Below are 20,376 nucleotides of genomic sequence, written 5' to 3'. Positions count from 1 at the left end.
GTGCCACAAGTAATGCGGCCTCTCTGAATCAGATTGGGTCTTTTCCTCCTCCTCATCATCAAAATCCTCGAGATATTTCTCGTCGATTTCAGGAGAAGACGACTTGCGACCCCCGAACCCTACCGGGGTGACAACCAGTGGCTCCTGTTCATCGGGACGCGAGTTCGCCGGGTTCGAGGTACTAGGCGGAGCATCAGCAGCAGACATGGTGGCAACAAATACTTAACAAATAAAAGTTGGGGAAGAATTTGTTTTTTTACCTTGAAAGAAAGTGTTACGCCGAGTAACGCTTCGAAAATTAGAGAGAGAAAACTCTTCGAAAACTAGAGAGATGAAATTTTTCAAGAAAAAGTGATTTGCACAGCAAAATGAGGGGCATACTGCTCTATTTATAGAGCAAAGCCCATTCAGTGGACCAATCAGAGCAAAGCCCATGAAGCATCCACCAATCAACACCAGGCCACGTGTCAAGCATGCAGCCACGGAATGTCAATCGACATACAGTGACCCATCTTCTTCGACACGCTCCTTGGTATCTGCTTGCCAACGGCCAGCTGATCAACCAAGCTTGGCAAAGACTACTGGGGCAATCAAAAGCACACGGCACTCTCAACCTTGGTCTCGGCCAGCGCCATTTTCTTTTCCACATTCGATGTCCATTACACAACCATGTGGAAGGGGGATATGGTACGGCCTGAACAGGACCAAGCCGAGGAAGAAGTTCGACATGCGCAGAATACGCTCAACACGCATCGAAGGTCCATACCATGGCATAGACTACGCTGGGGGCAAATTGATGGGGCATATTCTGCACCCGCTGACCGAGTCAATATATTGACCAAGGTCAAAGCTAAAAGACAACAAGCCAAAAGAAAAGCGGCCTAACCGACGAAGCCTGTCGGCCTGTCACTTGGGTCTCGGCTCGGCAACTAGCCGGCCGAGAGGCATATCCGTATACTCACATCCGATCCCCTCGGCATGGAGTCAACCAGGCCTGCCGGCCTGTCATGGATCCCTCGGCCGAGGGTAAGACAGTCTTTCCACCTGCTACGCCACTTGGCCACTTGGCCATTGCGTGACAAAAGGTGAAAGTCTATAAATACTCCACATCTCTCATTGAGAAACAAACTGGAATATCTGGTATAAAACTCCCTTATCTCTCTACAATATACTTTGCCAAGTTAAACATACAACTTACCTCTCTAAGTTTACTGACTTGAGCGTCGGAGTGAGTACGCTCGGCCCCAAGCCGAGCCCTCAGTTTGTTCATCTTTACAGGAAAGAGTGAAAGGAAGAGACGAGCAACGACATCATTCTACAAGCTTAAGTGGTCACAATCCTGCTCCGGAATTACACCCGGAACAGTAGGTTTATCCGTTTATATGTCAAAATCAGAATTTATAGGTAGGTAATACAGACTTCCGGAGTACGTAGTAGTGAATAATAGAGCGTACAATAGTAGTGAATAATATGGGATATTGTAGTTTTTGTGAAGCGGTTTTGCCGATAAGACGATTTTATTGTCTAAAAATACAAATTATTTATTAGCATTAAATAAAAAGTTTTCTAATAAAAATAGACCGTTTTACAGTATGATGTCATACTATTCTATAATTTGTTTAAGGGGCATATTTGTCATTTTGTGAAAAGTTATTTATCTGACATGGAAATAGATAACAAATGAATAATATACTTAAAATAAAAACAGATAACAAATGATTCAGCCGGAGGGAATAATAGTTTTGAACTCATATTTTAGTCATATATGCATTTAAAGAACTGAAAATGTCAGCCCAATTACAATTTAGGCACATTGGGATTGTCGATCTAAATATTATAGGAGTATAATTTATAGATGAACATTTATTTTAACATGTCGAGATAATATATAGTTATTTTCACTTCCGTCGGCCCTCCATATAAGATTTTTCTTTGTTCTTTATATCAATTTAAATGTATGAAAATCATGTTATATTCACTAGATACTTTTAACCAATTTAATTGATCATGAATTTAAAATTCATTTAAAAACATATACTTATATTTTGCTTTTATCTTTACCGTTGGCAAAAAAAAAAAAAAAAAACTTATATTTTGCTTGAATATATTCTCATCGTTGTTTGTTTTGCGATGTCAATAAACAAAGTCAAGGATAATCTACCTCTACTTACCATTATTTTTTTTTCATTAAATAAAATTACTTAAAGTTGCATAACCCATAAATTTATCATTAATATATTTTTTATAACATATCCTAAAATTACGATGAAATAAATTTTGAGACAAATTCCCTACTCCCGCTATTAATATTTTACTCTTATTAATGAAATAATAGTAATAACATTTCACTACGTGTCCGTAATCATTGTTACTTTCACTATTGCCGCATTAATATTGATTATTTCACTACTCCCGTTGTTTCTACCCCTCTTACTAATCTCGTTGATAATATTGTTACTTTTACTATTTAAATGAGTGATTACTATCATATAACTATATCTAATGTTACTACAATTCTTTTCTTTACTGACGAAATTACTTTTACTACTTACGCATGCAATTTTATGAGGATATATATTTATATAACTATACTACATATATGCATTAAATCAAATCGAAAGAATTACGCAATATTATATATTATGGAATCTAACTTGAATTATTTATAACCTACTTATTATATTTTTGTATGTTAAATAATTAACATCTCTATACATCTAATAAAATATAAAATTTAATAAAATTACATAGATTTTAAATTTAATATATAATTTTATGATGATAGTAATTGATATCATAAGTGTGCATGTTTATACAAATTAATTATTTTATTTTAATGAAATTGACCATCTTCTAGTCTTCTATAAATATTTTGGAAAATTACCAGGCGTCTTCTCACTTTTAGTCTCCTTGAAATTGAACATCTTAATTAATTATTTTATTTTAAGGAAATTAACCATCTTAATTAATTATTTTATTTTAAGAAAATTGACTATGTTTAGGAAAATTATCAACCTTCTATATAATTTACTTTTAATCCAAACTATATAATATTTGCATTGATATCCTTCAATTGGGTCCATCACACGGTACTATTGATTTAAAACTATATAGTATAATTAATTTGTATAACTTTAATTACATTGAAGTCCCTTGGTTTCTGGATTTAATATATAGTACTAGCATTGGTGCCCGGCTTCGCCCGGGCTACCTCTTCTTACTATTAATTTTTTTTTCATTAAATAAAATTACTTAAAGTTGCATAACCCATAAATTTATCATTAATATATTTTTTTATGACATATTCTAAAATTACGATGAAATAAATTTTGAGACAAATTCACTACTCCCGTTATTTTTATTTTACACTTATTAATGAAACAATAGTAATAACATTTCACTACTTGCCCGTAATCATTGTTACTTTCACTACTTCCGCCGTAATTATTGTTACTGTCACTACTCCCGCCGTAATTATTGTTACTTTCACTATTGTCGCATTAATATTGATTAGTTCACTACTCCCGTTGTTGTTTCTACCACTTTCACTAATCTCGCTAATAATATTGTTACTTTTACTATTCAAATGAGTGATTACTATCATATAACTATATCCAATGTTACTACAATTCTTTTCTTTACTGACGAAATTACTTTTACTACTTAAGCATGCAATTTTAAGAGGATTCTACATTTATATAAATATATTACATATATGCATTAAATCAAATCGAAATAATTATGCAATATTATATCTTATGGAATCTAACTTGAATTACTATAACCTACTTATATTATATTTTTATATGTTAACTAATTAACATCTCTATACATCTAATAAACTATAAAGTTTAATAAAATTGTATAGATTTTAAATTTAATATATAATTTTATGATGATAATAATTAATACCATAAGTGTGCATGTTTATACTAATTAATTATTTTATTTTAAGGAAATTGACCATCTTCTAGTCTTCTATAAATATTTAGGAAAATTACTAAGCATCTTCTTTTTATTAGTCTCTTTGAAATTGATCATCTTAATTAATTATTTTATTTTAAGAAAATTGACCATCTTAATTAATTATTTTATTTTAAGGAAATTAACCATGTTTTAGTCTCTTACAAATGTTTAGGAAAATTACCAAGCTTCTATATAATTTAATTTTAACCCAAACTATATAATATTTGCATTGAGATCCCTTAATCGGGTCTATCACACGGTGCTAGTGATTTAAAACTATATAGTATAATTAATTTGCATAATTTTCTTTAATTACATTGAAATCCCTTGGTTTCTGGAATTAATATATAGTACTAGTATTGGTGCCCGGCTTCGCCCGGGCTACCTTTACTTAGCATTAATTTTTTTTTTTCATTAAATAAAATTAATTAAAGTTGCATAACTCATAAATTTATCTCTAATATATTTTTCTATAGCATATCCTAAAATTACGATTAAATAAATTTTGAGACAAATTCACTACTCCCACTATTAATATTTTACTCTTATTAATGAAACAATAGTAATAACATTTCACTACTTCCTCGTAATCATTGTTACTTTCACTACTCCCGCCATAGTTATTGTTACTGTCACTACTGCCGCGTTAATATTGATAATTTCACTACTCCGGCCGTATTAATTGTTACTTTTACTATTGCCGCATTAATATTGATTATTTTACTACTCCCGTTGTTTCTAAAACTTTTACTAATCTCGCTGATAATATTGTTACTTTTACTATTCAAATGAGTGATTACTATCATATAACTATATCCAATGTTACTACAATTTTTTTCTTTACTGACGAAATTACTTTTACTACTTAGGCATGCAATTTTAAGAGTATTATATATTTATATAAATATATTACATATATGCATTAAATCAAATCGAAAGAATCGTGCAATATTATATATTATGGAATCTAACTTGAATTATTTATAACCTACTTATATTATATTTTTGTACTTATTTTAAGGAAATTGACCATCTTAATCAATTATTTTATTTTAAGGAAATTGACCATCTTAATCAATTATTTTATTTTAAGAAATTAACCATGTTTAGGAAAATTACCAAGCTTCTATATAATTTAATTTTAACTCAAACAATATAATATTTGCATTGAGATCCCTTAATCGGGTCCATCACACGGTGCTAGTGATTTAAAACTATATAGTATAATTAATTTGTATAATTTCCTTTAATTACATTGAAGTCCCTTGGTTTCTGGAATTAATATATAGTATTGATTGATTGATTGATTTAAGTGCTCTTATATACAATGATAAATTGATAACGCATGTTATTAATTACGACCCGTGCATTTTCTGTACGGGTTTAAAACTAGTAAAGCAAGCTACTCGGTACTTTTGCGGTTTTGCCATAAGGATAGCCGTTGGAGAGTCCGATACTCCGATATCATCCCCAAGCAGTTTAACAATATGTATTCCTCCGAACCTAACATATACTCTCAAATTTCCTGCCTTGTATATGCAAATCGTCCTGCTTCGAAGAACTCCGGTATGCTTAAGATATTCAATGTGTTTTTTCTTGTCTTCATTTTCATTTGTTTGAATTTTTTTCAATATGATGAACTCAGAAGTTGGCAGTTACATTGACGCCATTGACGGTAGGATTTACGAAACCAACTGTTTGTGCTCTAATTTTGCGCTCTTCTCAAACAGTTTTATTAGTGTAAAACCGCCTTACACAAGAATTTGTGGTTCTGATTATGTGTAGTTTCAATTTTTAAGGTGCTTAAAACTGTAATCCAGTTTTAGTTTCAATTTACTAATAAACCTTTTTTTTAATCGATGTATTTGGGTCAATTAGCATGTTGTTCTACAATCTGACTCGTTTAAAAGCTTTACACGAGTATTTGTGATTGTTCGTAGAACGCTGCTTTGAACAGTAGCGATTCTTGGATAAATTCAGGCAGGGCATTGATGTGAATTATTACTATGTTAAAGATTACAGTAGAGTTAAAAGCACATTAAGTTTGACATACATTTCTTAGGAGAAAGGAGATCGAATTTCTCATAAATATTAGTGTGTACCGGCCTCAAAACCATTTGAAATTAGGGTCTAAACGGTGTGGAAGGATTGTCAATTTAGGTTATTAGGGTTGAAGCAGGACTCTATAGAGCTTAGTAATCGTTGTTGAACGGACTAAAGTAATATGTTAGCTATGATATAAAGGCATATGGCAACTTAGAGTTTTGATTTCAAGTTGATGTAGTTTGGCTTTTGTGTTAGTAGCGTTGCTGCAACATTCAAATTTGTATAAACTGAAATAGATACGAGCTGACAGTCGCTTTTCCATGGAGATCGGCCATTTGCTGCTATGTGATTAACCCACATTGTAAGTGGGCATGGGCTTGTTGCTCAAGAGGACTCAAGTTAATTCATTATACCTTGATGCTCGAAATTTCCCAGTTTGTCTGGATCATATTTGACATTTTGTCATTTTTCAATCCCATTGCTTAGCCAATCACAAACAATCATTGTATATGACATCTTTGTCAATGTTTCTTTCAATATGTGTCAATAACGTCTCTTCCATCTCGAAAAATGTAGTTCAACATAATGTCGATCATGATATGCTGGGTGTCTGCTCTCTTTTAATGAGGCATGTTTTGTACATTTGCTTCTGATATGCATCTAGAATTCTAGATCCATGCAACTATTCTCGTGTTTGAACATTGCTCATTTTCATTTGATGTCAAGGAATAAGATTATTTACAGTCTCAAAAATCAAAATATCTTCATTGCTGTTGAAATCTATGCGACTATGCATTATTTCATTCACTTTACTTCTCATATAATCTACTTTTTTTTACAAGAAATGGCTAAATAATGCAGATAGTTCAGGAAAATTACTTTTTACATCTTTTTTTTGTCATTCTACTATAATGAAAATTGATTAGGTGTATGAGTTTGCAGACCTGGTATTGGCATTGCTTTGAAGTGATTAGCAACTTAGTTTCATTATAGCTGTCAAAGTTTTAGCATTGCTCCCGGGTTCTAGTCCTTTGCCTTTAGAATAGAAAATGATCAACAAGCTATGTTTTGGTGATCCATAGCTCTCTCATTTTGTTTGTTTACTGTAACATTGAAGTTAGGCGTATGACAGTTATTTCCATCACTCCAATTTCACGGCAACTTTGATGTGTGTACGTGTGTGTGTATATATACATATATACCTTTCCCCGATCAGGTTACATGTATAAAAAATACTCCTTAACATGTTTGTCTCTGCCATCTCTAATGCTATACCCTGTATCCTTTGTATTCAGCTTGAAAGAACGAGGAGTTGCGACAGCCAATAAAGGAACTTGTCTGTGTATGGTAAGTCCAGTTCGTTGGCTCATATCCAAAGTCGTCTCCTTTTCCTCCCCAGATAGCGCCCAATCGAACATATTCACGAGGTGTGCTAGCACAATCTCATTGTTGGCCATAGCAAAGTTTATTCCAGGGCAGCCCCTCCTGCCATACCCAAATGGAATTAGTTCAAAATCCTGACCTTTAAAATCTATCGGTGAGTTTAAGAATCTTTCTGGACGAAATGCCTCGGGTTCTTCCCAAGTTGAAGGATCCCGGTGTATTGCCCAAGCATTGGTTATGACTCGTGTTCCTGCAGCTATGTCAAAGCCATTAATTTTGACATTGTGAGTGGATTCACGTGGGACCAAGAGTGGAATTGGAGGATACATTCGGAGTGTTTCCTTGATGACTGCCTTTAAGTACGTCATTTTCTCAAGATCATCTTCACTCAGATCTAACTGGTTGTCGGTAATACCCCTTACCTCTTCTTGCAATCTTTTCATAGCTTCAGGATGCCTTAAGAGTTCTGTCATAGCCCATTCTAGTACAGTGTATGTTGTATCTGTTCCACCAGCAAATACGTCCTGTGTGAAATAAGATTGAAACCATATTAACTTGCAGACAATTTATTTTCGCACTCTTATAGTCTTATGTAATGTGTATGATAGTTGCATGTTGTTCACTCTTAGAATATTTGGAAAATTACTACTACTGCAAAAACCTTCCTTCACTAACTAGATTTGGTGTTATCTATGAGTGAAGATCGACTTGGAGGGAAGAAAACACTCTATGAAATGGGTACTACTGTTACAGTTGACATTAAAATCAGAGGCGATTATAAATTATTGGGAGACACATGAAGTAATGAAGACACTAGGAATTAAGTTTACTATAGCCCCATATTATATTGGCTTCAATTATAGTGATCTGTTTTGTGGCGGTTTGGTAAACTTGTGATGTTACTCATATGCGTTAGTTGCGGGGAATAAGGGCATAAATTAATATAAACTTGGAGGGAATAATTTAGACACACATGGAGGGAATAAAATACTCCATGTAGATCATATTACTGTCCCATGTTAAGTTTCAATACCATCCATGTTATGTCGGCTCTAATCAGTGCTCTCTTTTGTGACGGTATTGTAATTTTTGTGATGCTGACATTCTATTGTCTTTTATACATCCTGAGACTATTGTTCTTTTATGTATTTTCTGTACTCATTGATTTGCTTGTAGCCGGGTGGAAATTTTGAAGTGCCTGACTCCTACAAAAACCGAAACTTACATGCTACATAAATTCGTATGTTTTACGGGGTTGGCGGGAAGGGAGACATGTGAATGATATCTTTTCATTTTTTATCAACTTGTTAGGCTGGTTGCAAACCTCATATTGGATATGTAATTATGTACAGAATTTCGGGTTATTAAATGATGACGAGAATACAGTACTAAATTGGAATAGTGACATACCAATATGAGAGCTTTGATGCTATCTCTATCAATGGGAAAACCAGTTGTGTTATTCATTTGAACCTTAAGTAGTACATCCACAAAATCTTTCACCCTCTCTGTTTTTTCAGTCACTTCACCATTTCCTTCCATTGTTAGCCTATCAACATGCTCTTGAACGATCCCCTCGAGGAACTGATCAAATTCTTTAGCAAGTTTGGTTACTTTTGTATCCAAGCCATTAATTCGATCAATCCAAGCTAGCCATGGTATGAAGTTACCCACAGTAAATGTACCCAACAACTCCACAAATTCTTTCAAGAGTTCTTTAAACTTGGCACCGTCATCTTCACCGCTGTATTTTCTCCCAAAGGCCACCCTGCATATCACATCATTTGTAAACACCATAAACATCTCGCTTAAATTCACAGCACAAGTTGACTTTCCGATCTTTTCCATCATTAAGGCTGTCTCTTGTTCCCTCACTGTTCGAAAAGACCGGACCCTTTTGTTACTCAAAAGCTGGAGGACACATATACTTTTCATTTGCCTCCAGTATCCTCCATAAGGAGCCCCTGCAACATTTTTCCTATTGTATATCAATCTTTTGCTAATGATTGATTGCGGCCTGTTGGAGAATATAATATCATTAGTTTTCATAACCTCTCTAGCGGCATTTGCAGATGAGATGACAAGAGTCGGTTTGCTACCAAGGTGAAGCAACATAAGCTCTCCATATTCCCGAGAAAGGGATTGAAGTTTTTTATGAGGGTATTTGCCAAGCTGGTGAAGATTACCAAGAATCGGAAGCTTTGATGGAGAAGGCGGTAAGTTCTTTCGTTTAACCGCTTTAAAATTGAGAGATTTATAAAGGAAGAATAAGAATGTCAAGAAGGAAATGAAGGAGAAATTATGCCAAAGTAGCATTTTCATATATTCTTCAATCATCTGAATGGTAGACATATTTTTTCCCTCTTGTATTTGAATGACTTGCTTGATTACTTATGGAATTCTTGTACCATGTTGTCCAGGAGATAATGAGCAGTTGATGGTTGACATAGTGCAATTACACGCTGGTTCTTTATTTAAAAATCGGTTACCTTAACCTCCCTATTAGTCAAACACTATGACAAAAGGCATGTTATGGTTCCTTTCAAGGTATGTTTTCAGTATTAACACTCAGGGTGAAAACGTTTTTTTTTTTCCTTTTTATTCGTGGTTACTCATAGTCTATGTTACTCCGATTATAATTTTGACTTTTAACGTAACAAAATGATACAAAGACCATATAATACTTTTTGTCGTCTATGTTACTTCGACTTTCTTAATTTCTCGCATACTTATGCCCGACACTCAACACTTCGGCAAGGGTAAGACGGTTGAATATATACCTCATTTCAAGCCAAAGCATGCATAGTTTTCATATAAATAGCTAAGTCAGACACTTGAACACGCACCTGATACTTTTAAACGAGTTTCAACACAGATTGTTGAGAGTTTCAAGCCACTAAGTATCACATGTTTGTTCCACAACAAAGAAATGTAGCCATTTTATTTTAGAATGAAACCTCTTTTAAGTTGATTAAGTTAATTATGTCTATGTGATAGGGCGCCACCGGGTGACGCCCAAATTGGGTGCCACCCTCTCACAACAATTTTTTATTGAAGGGGTCCCACTCACCACATGTGAGAGGGTGACGTCCAAATTAGGTGTCACCCGGTGACGCCCTTTCATTTTCCATATTTTATAGGATCCCCACAATTATGTCAAGGGTCTCACATGATACCACACATGGTTAATGTATTATGTCATGGGTGATGAATTGCAAATGGCCTAATTAATTATATTTGGACAAGGTTTCTCCTCATTTTTATTTATCCACACTCTAATGGAAATAATTACAACACAGTCTCCGTTTAAAGTGTACTTTTAAAAGAGAGTTTATTACTTAATAAAATTAGAAGTGTTACATACGGAAATAATATAAGAATTATTAAGTAAAAAACAGAGTTTTACTCAATTTTCTTTACTCTTTGAAATATATATAAAAAAAAAATGATTTTGTACCTCTAAGGAAAGGGTTGACTTAAGATATCATTGTTTTATAGAGAAATTAAGATATGATTTTGTATCATGTGGTCTTTGTCATTCTAGGACAAGTTGACGTTTTTATAATGTTTCTTGATATCAAGTTGAGCAAAGACGTCGATTTCGAAAATTGATCTTATTTCCTATTAAAATCAAAAGAATAGGTTGTGATAAACCGCCCATTTATGGAGTGAGCTGCACTGAAAGTCACTAATCAACATTTTTCAATGTCATATTTTATCTCAGATTCTTGAAAGTTTGTCACACCCCATGTAATTTTAAGACGTATAGAAATGTTAAAACTTAGATTATAGTATTAGTTCAATGTTTGTCATCAATGTTAACTTTGTATACTTGAATGCTGACAACATCTCCACATGCATTAAGGATATGAGTAAAGAATTAGAAAGTTATTTTTATTGAGAAGGTTACTATCACCGTTAAAAAAATATCACCTCCTTTTTTGTATAGAATGTTTTCGTTTTTTTTGTCGGTATTGGACTTCGCTTTTGTAGAAAAGTAATTAGGTCACAACTTATAAGATTACTTATAGTTAAATTCCTGCGTTAACAAAATAAGGAGGTTGTTTTCGAATGACAATAAATGAAAAGTGTGCAGAGAACTGCATTGAAAGAATGCTACTTCATAATAAAAGAAAGTAGTCTTCACCAAAAAAAAATAATAAAAGAAAGTAGCGTAATTATTCTAGTAAACCATTTTGATTTATTTCATATGAGAGTTTATTTCATATATGATGATAATATTTTGAAAGATATTAAAGTGAAAAAAGAGTGTTTCGAAATGTAAAAATGATGTACGCCGTGTAAAAATAAAATAAAAGAAAGTAGAAATGATCATTGTGAAGAAGGGTCTTCGTTTTGAAGTGTGTGAGACCCCTTCCAAAATGGGCTGGTTGTTTGTAGATACTGCTCCAGTGCTCATAGCGTTTCTTGTCTTTGTTAACCTTGTCCCTTTCTAATCATAATGCATGCATTGTATTTTATGTGAATAAGAGTGTTTCATGATGTTGACGATGTCCTAGGACAAAAAGAAAACAAACCAACAGGGCCATACCCTCAACGATTTAGGTCGGTTAACATAAATTTGGCAACCAAACAACCCTTTTAAAATTTCACAAATTTTATCTTGTCGACCAAAGTTCATAGTATTTCTAACTTAGGTAACTTGAGTTTTGAAAACATTCTCATTTTGGTGACCTAAGGTATAACATTCTTAAGTGTCATATTAATTATGACGATATCAAAGTTGGTCGGCGTGAGTGGTATGGGTTCCCATTCCCTTTCTCAAATAAGTATTCATTAGTTCAGTTCTTAACTCATACAAATAACAGAAAATTAAAATCCCGAAAAAGATGGCCGTAACTATCACATAATTTATGAAATTTTGGTAGAGGTGCCAAATGTACAAATTTGTTAAAGCAAGAAGAGGTTAAGAGTGGGGGAAAGAATATTACTGATTATGGCCTGCACCTTTTGAAACCTCTCTCTATCATGGAAGAGGATGATAAGAGCATTCTCCTACTACTTCCGTCCTGGCAAAAACTTGTGCTAAACTTCCTTGCCACGATCTTCATTTTAAAGCTTGCCATGCAAAATGTCTTATGCTTAAAAATGACAACGTATTGCTTTTTCCTTAAGTTAGTGGGCAACAAATTAGTACCTTGGGGGACATTTTATAATGCTAGTCCCATCCCTTGAAAGTCATATTACTAGAGTGTGACCGAGTTATCAAGGTTTTGTAGGTTATTGTGACTGTATATCAAGTTGATGGTGGCGGGTGGCCATATTTATAGCAAAACGCCTGAGATTAAGCTGCGACTACCGATTTCAAGATTTTAGTTTTAAACCAAAATTTAATACTGGACCTATATGACAATTGACAAAGTTCTTGAGCTGTAAGATAACTTGCCGAATTTCTCATATAAGCTTAACATGTTTTTTTTTTTTTTTGGTGAAATATAAGCTCAACAAGTTAAAGACCAGGTTCAATTACAAGTTTGTGCATCATGGATCAAAAAGTTTAACTTATAGATCAAAAACTAATATGCAGAAGTTCAACCAGTGTAATGCACAGTTTTAACAAGTATAATCAATGTTTTATGCACAGTAGCATACTACTGGACGGTTGGATCTTTTTTCTTCCATGTGTGTCGAAACTTCTGACATAATAATGTCCGACAGTTTTTCTGCATCAAAATATTTAAGTCGCAAGAGGTGCAATTTATCTTGTACTGTATAAGGAATTAAGAATTGATGTTAAGTGATAAGTGCATGATCCTCAGACAATTTACCATTCAGACTGGTTTTCCTGCTTCGATTGTGGGAATGATGACGATCAGTTATCGTTATTCTGCTATGAGAGATGCTTAGAAGGATAGGACTAATAATGGTTCTGGGTTTCAGCAAAAATACTAGATCATTTGAGATATGTGAACATAAAATTCACAACTACCTTTTTTCTGAGAGAATCACAACAATTTTATACAGAAGGTCTTGTTATCTTTCTTTGATACAGGTGGTAACTGAAACGAGCGGTCATTTACCTGCCCAGGCTGCGCTTACAAAAGAGATGCAACCACAATAAGAGGAGCTTTCCTGTGCTCTCTTTGTCCAGTGCATTTACTGGTGTCCAAAGACTCACTTCCTACTCGACCAGGTAATGCCCAATTAAACTTATGGGTAAGGTTTACTAATACCGACTCAAAATATTAGCAGTAGAAAATTCTGGACTAACCAAGCATGGATAGTTAGAGCTACCCTCATGCTGCTGGTATACATCCAATTATTGTGCATCTTTGATTATAAAGTTAAGTCTGGGCACCAGCAGCTACAGCATATATGAATAAAGCCTATGCATGCTTGTATCTTTCGGGGTTTGGTGGGACTATTATGCTGCAAACTAGGTTGCCAGAGTTCTTCGTATTGAAGGGTTGTACGAACATAAACCTGATTCGCAAAAACGAATCAAACACAAACTCTTGCAACACTAAGGCTAGGAGCTATGATATTAGGACTCGGCTGCAAATGTCAGACGCGGCACATTGAGATGTCGAATCCGGCTATTCTATATTTTTATGAACACTGAAATGAAGTGTTGAACTGTCCTGTTGTGTTGGAATGTCACACACTCGCATACGTGATGTCAACGCCATTCACAAATGAGGTGTAACATACACAATAACAAAGCCAGTTCAATAACCCATAGCTCCGTTTTGACATACTGACATATTTGACCGACTAATTCAATGTTATTAACTAAGGTATTTTTGTTAGAAATACAATGTTATTATGTTCGTAGTTGATTTATTGGTGCAGTTGGGATCAAAGGTTAGACACGGGTCATCGCTTGAGGGTTGATTAACATCATCTCAATAATTTCTTCAGACCGGAACGCTATGACAGACCTGTTAAATTTCCGTTCTGCAGAATTTCATTTTAACTTCAAAATTCCGCAAGTGTATAAACTCATTTAACTGTTTAGTGACAGTTATGTTACTCAGGAGTCAGGACCATGTATGTCTATTGGATATGATTATGTTTCCAAGTGTTACGCTCGTCCGGTCCCCAATTTCGAGATACGAGGATGTCGTCCTAAATTTAGGTCATGGTACATGACTACATGGACACAAATTAAAAAGATAAACCTCATTAAAAATCTGAGAGAGAGATTATTTGAAGTGAAATGCAGAGATGTAACAGGCTCTGAAGCATAAGCCTTAAAATTGTCAGAAATTGTACTCTACTTTATCATCCAACTCCATTTTCCACTTTTTTTTTGGCATTTAAACATTTCATTAATACAATTTGCCTCCTAACCCCATCGCCTTTTCTGCTTCTATCACCCGGTTTCTGGCTCCGCCATTCCAGCTGCAACTACTGAAGTTGCAACAACAAGAAGAGGAGTTTTCCTGTGAATGGTTAGTCCTTTGCATTCACTGGCATCCAATGTATTGCTATTTGCTCCACCAGGCAAAGTCCAATCAAATTTATGCATTAGGTTTGCTAATACTAGCTCATTGTTGGATATCGCAAATAATATCCCTGGGCAGATTCTCCTGCCTGATCCAAATGGAATCAACTCGAAGTCCTGCCCTTTGAAGTCTGTTGGAGAGTTCAAGAACCTCTCAGGATTGAACGTTTCAGGTTCTTCCCAGGTAGCCGGATCTCTTTGAATTGCCCAAGCATTGGTAATGACACCTGTCCCAGCTGGTATATCATAGCCATTTACTTTGGCATCAACAAGGGATAACCTCGGTACCAACAGGGGAATTGGAGGATGTAGCCTAAGAGTCTCTTTGATTACAGCTTTCAAGTACTTCATTTGCTTCAAATCATCTTCATTCACCTCGTATTTTGTGCCGGTAATTTCTCTAATTTCCTTTTGTAGTTCATGCATAACCTTTGGATGCCTTATTATCTCTGTCATTGCCCATTCTAGCACTGTGTAGGTTGTGTCAGTTCCACCAGCGAACATATCCTAAATAAATCAATAATTTCATGTTAATTGCTTGATAGTAATAACTGGCTGCTGTGTTACCCTGACTCTCCGACACGGGTGTCGTGTCTGACGCGTGTCGAGTGTCGGATACGGCTATTTTGTGCGGATTTTTCAATTTTTTGGTCTAAAGTAAAGTATCGAAGTGTCGTGTTGGTATCGGACCAATAGGTGTCGGATACGCGACACAGCGGCTAAGTGAAGTGTCGGAGTAACATAGATTGGCTGATATGCGAATTTGGTTGGTACACTGGATTTTCAGCCCATCATGCTTAAATTTCTGCAATACAGAAAGGGCTTTAAAAATCGCCACCAAGACAGAAACTAGACACTTTATACATTGAATTTCACACGTGACCACGTCATTTAGGTTTCTGCATTTCGTGGTCAATACAGTGATTACAGAGGCTACTGATATCGTTACTGAATACTGGAGTATAAACTGGACGAACTCTGTCTAATTAACAATACGGAAATCGTATGCTTGGTATCTATTTCTTTCCCCTGTATGACTGTATCAAAATTGTTATGCACTTATGCAATGTTCAATTCATAATGTCAAGACTGAAATTAACTAAATTTTACAATAGCCATTTTGCCTAATGTTCTATTTTACCTGAGTTATAAAAATGAACTAATCAGTTGAGAAGTCTATTGGAAGAGAGTGTCACCTTGGCTGACTAGTTAGCTGCTTAGGCGACCTAGATCGCGATTAAAGAGAATGTTTGCATTTTTTTGTTTTCAGTTTGCTGCATTTAGTTTTTTGCTACTGACTGCTTGTCGAGTTATTGTATTTTGATTTTCCTGATAAATCTCGGTTGCAGCTTTACGCCTATGGAATTATCAAAAAGAACAAAAAAACCGAACCATGAAAATTGAAATATGATTGAAACTCGATAACCCATCGAGCAAATGTAAAGCAAAGAGCCTCAGAAATCAGAAGTTCCGATCCGATACAATAGAAGACTCACCAGTATGATAGCTTTGATGCTGTCTCTTTCAATAGCAAACCCAGCTGTCTTATCCTTTTGAATATCAAGTAAAACATCTACAAAGTCCTTTACTTTCTCCGTTTCCACTTTATCCTCGTCGTCACATTGACGATCCTCGTGTTCCTTCACAACTTGTTCAAGGAACTCATCAAACTCTTTAGCCACCCTGTCTACCTTTGCATCCCACCCATCAAGTCGGTTAGTCCAGGCTAAGGATGGTATGAAGTCCCCAACTCGGAAAGTCCCTAACATTTCCAAAAACTCCCTCAACAGCTTACTAAATTCAGTACCTCCTTGACCTACAGGAACAACACACCCTTGTTTATTAATTTGGGTTGGTTACTCATTTGAAATTTATAATGAATAAAAAATCGATAATTTACAAACAATGTCCATAAAGCGAAGAAAAGAATAAATATTTACCCCGTATATTTATTTTATAAAATATTTAAAATAACACAATACTTGTGGAAGACTGTAAGGCAGTCTTACAAAATTTATTATAAAACGGACTCTTATAATAACTAATTTCACCTTCTAATAGGATTAAATATGGATCCTGTCTTTGTGTAAAACTGTCCTAACTAACTGAAATAATTCAAATATTAACAATAACAATATTACAATAACAATAGCAATGATAATAATAAGGGTAATAATAGTACTGATAATAATAAGACTACAACAACAACAACAACAACAACAACATTACCCCAGTGCCTCAATGGCTCCCGCAAATTGCGGGGTAAGGGGGGGTCGGATGTACGCAGCCTTACCCTTTGTTTTAGCAACACAAAGAGACTGATAATAATAAGACTAACTGAAATAATTCTAATAGGATTAAATATGGTACCTCCTTCAGTTTGACTATATTTCCTCCCAAAGGCCACCCTGCAGATCACATTATTTGTTAAAGTCAACAATAATTTACTAAGATTGACAGGCATAAGTGATGTTTTCTGTATCATTTCCATGAGAAGAGCCGTCTCTTCTTCCCTAACATGTCGAAAAGACCGAACCCTTTTGGGACTCAAGAGCTGTAATATACATATACTCTTCATTTGCCTCCAATACTCACCATACTGTGCTGCTGCAACATCTTTCCCATTATAGAGAAGCTTGTTTCCTGTTTTTGTTGACGGCCTGTTTGAAAATGTCGCATCTTGTGTTTTCATGATCTCGCGAGCTGCTTTATCAGACGATACAATAAGGGTGGGTCTTCTCCCGAGATATATAAACATGATATCGCCATAGCGTTTAGAGAGTGATTGAAGAGAGCGATGAGGGTATCTGCCGAGCTGATGAATGTTGCCTAGAAGTGGCAGTTTTGGCGGGTTTGGAGGGTAGTGTTTTGTTGGGGTTGATTTAGTGAGAAGATGTCTGTAGAGGAAGAGTAAGAAGATAAGGAATGAGAGAACAGTGAAGAACTGGAAGCAGTTCAAGTTCAGCTGTTGAATGCTAAGGAGAAACATATCTGGGTGAACTGATTAACATTTGTCTATTTTCACATTATTTATGGGTTTCCTCATTATAATAAACGGTCTACTTTGTGCGTCAATTTGTTAATTTGTTTCATTTGCATTTTCTATTATATAGTCCATATTGGACCGCCTTAAAAGTCACATAGGATAGGGACAATGATTTATGATGTATCAAATGATTTGAGTTGTGGTTACAAATCACACAAATTTTTATACGGGTATATCTGTCTTAAACTTAAGACGGGCTAAGTAGTATGAGGATTATTTAAAGTGAAATGCAAAGATGTAAGAAGCTCTGAAGCATAGGGCTTAAAATTGTAATTGATTGTACTCTACTTTTTTTTTTTTGGGCAATTCATGTAATCAAGCCTTTTTTATTAATACATTATGCCTCCTAACCCTCAAAATTACCTTTTATACTTCTATCACTCGATTTCTGGCTCCGCCATTGCAGCTGTGACTACAGAAGTTGCAACAACAAGAAGAGGAGTCTTCCTATGAATGGTTAGTCCCTTGCATTCGCTGGTATCCAATGTATTGCTATTTGCTCCACCAGGCAAGGTCCAATCAAATTTATGCATTAGGTTTGCTAATACTAGCTCATTGTTGGATATCGCAAATAATATCCCTGGGCAGATTCTCCTGCCTGATCCAAACGGAATCAACTCGAAGTCCTGCCCTTTGAAGTCTGTTGGTGAGTTCAAGAACCTCTCGGGATTGAAGGTTTCGGGTTCTTCCCAGGTAGCCGGATCTCTTTGAATTGCCCAAGCATTGGTAATGACACCTGTCCCAGCTGGTATATCATAGCCATTTACTTTGGCATCAACAATGGATCGCCTGGGTGCCAACAGGGGAATTGGTGGATGTAGCCTAAGAGTCTCTTTGATTACAGCTTTCAAGTACTTCATTTGCTTCAAATCATCTTCATTCACCTCGGATTTTGTGCCGGTAATTTCTCTAACTTCCTTTTGTAGTCCATGGATAACCTTGGGATGCCTAATTAATTCTGTCATTGCCCATTCTAGCACTGTGTAGGTTGTGTCAGTCCCTCCGGCAAACATATCCTAAATAAATCAATAATTTCATGTTAATTGCTTGATAGTAATAACTGACTGATGAATTTTGGTTGGTACGCTAGATCAGCTCATCATGGTTAGAATTGGCAAAAGAAACTAGAAACAAGAAAATTGAAATATGATTTAAATTTGATAACGAATCGAGCAAAAGTAAAGCATAGAGCCTCAGAAATCAGAAGGTCCGATTCGATACAATAGAAGGCTCACCAGTATGATAGCTTTGATGCTGTCTCTTTCAATAGCAAACCCAGCTGTTTTATCCTTTTGAACATCAAGTAAAACATCTACAAAGTCCTTTACTTTCTCAGTTTCCCCTTTATCTTCTTCGTCACATTGACGATCCTCGTGTTCCTTCACAACTTGTTCAAGGAACTCATCAAACTCTTTAGCCACCCTGTCTACCTTTGCATCCCACCCATCAAGTCGATTTGTCCAAGCTAAGGATGGTATGAAGTCCCCAACTCGGAAAGTCCCTAACATTTCCAAAAACTCCCTCAACAGCTTACTAAATTCAGTACCTCCTTGACCTACAACAACAATACATAATTACTTGGGTTTGTTACTCATTGAAAATTTATAAAAATTAACAAATAATGTTCATAAAGGGAAGAAAAGAATAAATATGTACTATGTATATTTATTTTATAGTAAAACGGACTCTTAAATAACTAACTTCACCTTCTAATATATGGTTAAATATGGATCCGTAATCCGTTTTAGGTTGTTTTTGTGTAATACCGTCTTACATAAGACTAACTGAAATAATTCAAACAATAACAATAACAATGATAATGATAATAATGAGATTGGTACCTCCTTCCGTTTGACTGTATTTTCTCCCAAAGGCCACTCTGCATATGACATTATTAGTTAAAGTCAACAATAATTTACTCAAATTGACAGGCATAGGTGATGTTCTCTCTATGATTTCCATGAGAAGAGCAGTCTCTTCCTCCCTAACATGTCGAAAAGACCGAACCCTTTTGGGACTTAAGAGCTGTAATATACATATACTCTTCATTTGCCTCCAATACTCACCATACTGTGCTGCTGCAACATCTTTCCCATTATAGAGAAGCTTGTCTCCTGTTTTTGTTGACGGCCTGTTTGAAAATATCGCGTCTTGTGTTTTCATGATCTCACGAGCTGCTTTATCAGAAGATACAATAAGGGTAGGTCTTCTCCCGAGATATATAAACATGATATCGCCATAGCGTTTGGAGAGTGATTGAAGAGAGCGATGAGGGTATCTTCCGAGCTGATGAATGTTACCTAGAAGTGGCAGTTTTGGTGGGTTTGGAGGGAAGTGTTTTGTTGGGGTTGATTTAGTGAGAAGATGTTTGTAGAGGAAGAGTAAGAAGAGGATAAATGAGAGAACTGTGAAAGACAGAAACCAGTTCAATCTCAGCTGCTGAATGCTAAGGAAAACCATATCTGGG

The 20,376-nt window shown here is 35.2% G+C and overlaps 3 protein-coding genes and 1 long non-coding RNA gene across 4 annotated transcripts; 1 reads left to right on the top strand and 3 right to left on the bottom strand.

Moving 5' to 3' along the window:
• Positions 1-6,901: 6,901 nt before the first annotated feature.
• Positions 6,902-9,809, bottom strand: LOC141592113 (cytochrome P450 736A117-like). Its single transcript, XM_074412700.1, has 2 exons — positions 8,806-9,809; positions 6,902-7,919 (listed from the first exon to the last, which is right to left on the bottom strand). Exons 1-2 carry the CDS (start codon positions 9,745-9,747, stop codon positions 7,230-7,232), a joined length of 1,632 nt encoding a protein of 543 aa, XP_074268801.1. The 5' UTR covers positions 9,748-9,809; the 3' UTR covers positions 6,902-7,229.
• A 4,708-nt stretch (positions 9,810-14,517) lies between these two features.
• LOC141592114 (cytochrome P450 736A117-like) lies at positions 14,518-17,913 on the bottom strand. The gene is made up of 3 exons (XM_074412701.1): positions 17,234-17,913; positions 16,360-16,679; positions 14,518-15,370 (listed from the first exon to the last, which is right to left on the bottom strand). Exons 1-3 carry the CDS (start codon positions 17,850-17,852, stop codon positions 14,732-14,734), a joined length of 1,578 nt encoding a protein of 525 aa, XP_074268802.1. The 5' UTR covers positions 17,853-17,913; the 3' UTR covers positions 14,518-14,731.
• Positions 15,164-19,426, top strand: LOC141592117 (uncharacterized). Its single transcript, XR_012521053.1, has 3 exons — positions 15,164-15,254; positions 18,316-18,365; positions 18,498-19,426. It is a non-coding gene; the product is annotated as an uncharacterized LOC141592117 (long non-coding RNA).
• LOC141592116 (cytochrome P450 71A25-like) lies at positions 18,153-20,376 on the bottom strand. The gene is made up of 3 exons (XM_074412702.1): positions 19,751-20,376; positions 19,145-19,464; positions 18,153-18,925 (listed from the first exon to the last, which is right to left on the bottom strand). Exons 1-3 carry the CDS (start codon positions 20,367-20,369, stop codon positions 18,287-18,289), a joined length of 1,578 nt encoding a protein of 525 aa, XP_074268803.1. The 5' UTR covers positions 20,370-20,376; the 3' UTR covers positions 18,153-18,286.

This window comes from Silene latifolia, chromosome 7 (assembly GCF_048544455.1).
Source record: "Silene latifolia isolate original U9 population chromosome 7, ASM4854445v1, whole genome shotgun sequence".
NCBI lineage: Eukaryota > Viridiplantae > Streptophyta > Magnoliopsida > Caryophyllales > Caryophyllaceae > Silene > Silene latifolia.
Note: the sequence above shows the minus strand (reverse complement) of the source record. Positions and strands in the feature narration are given on the sequence as shown.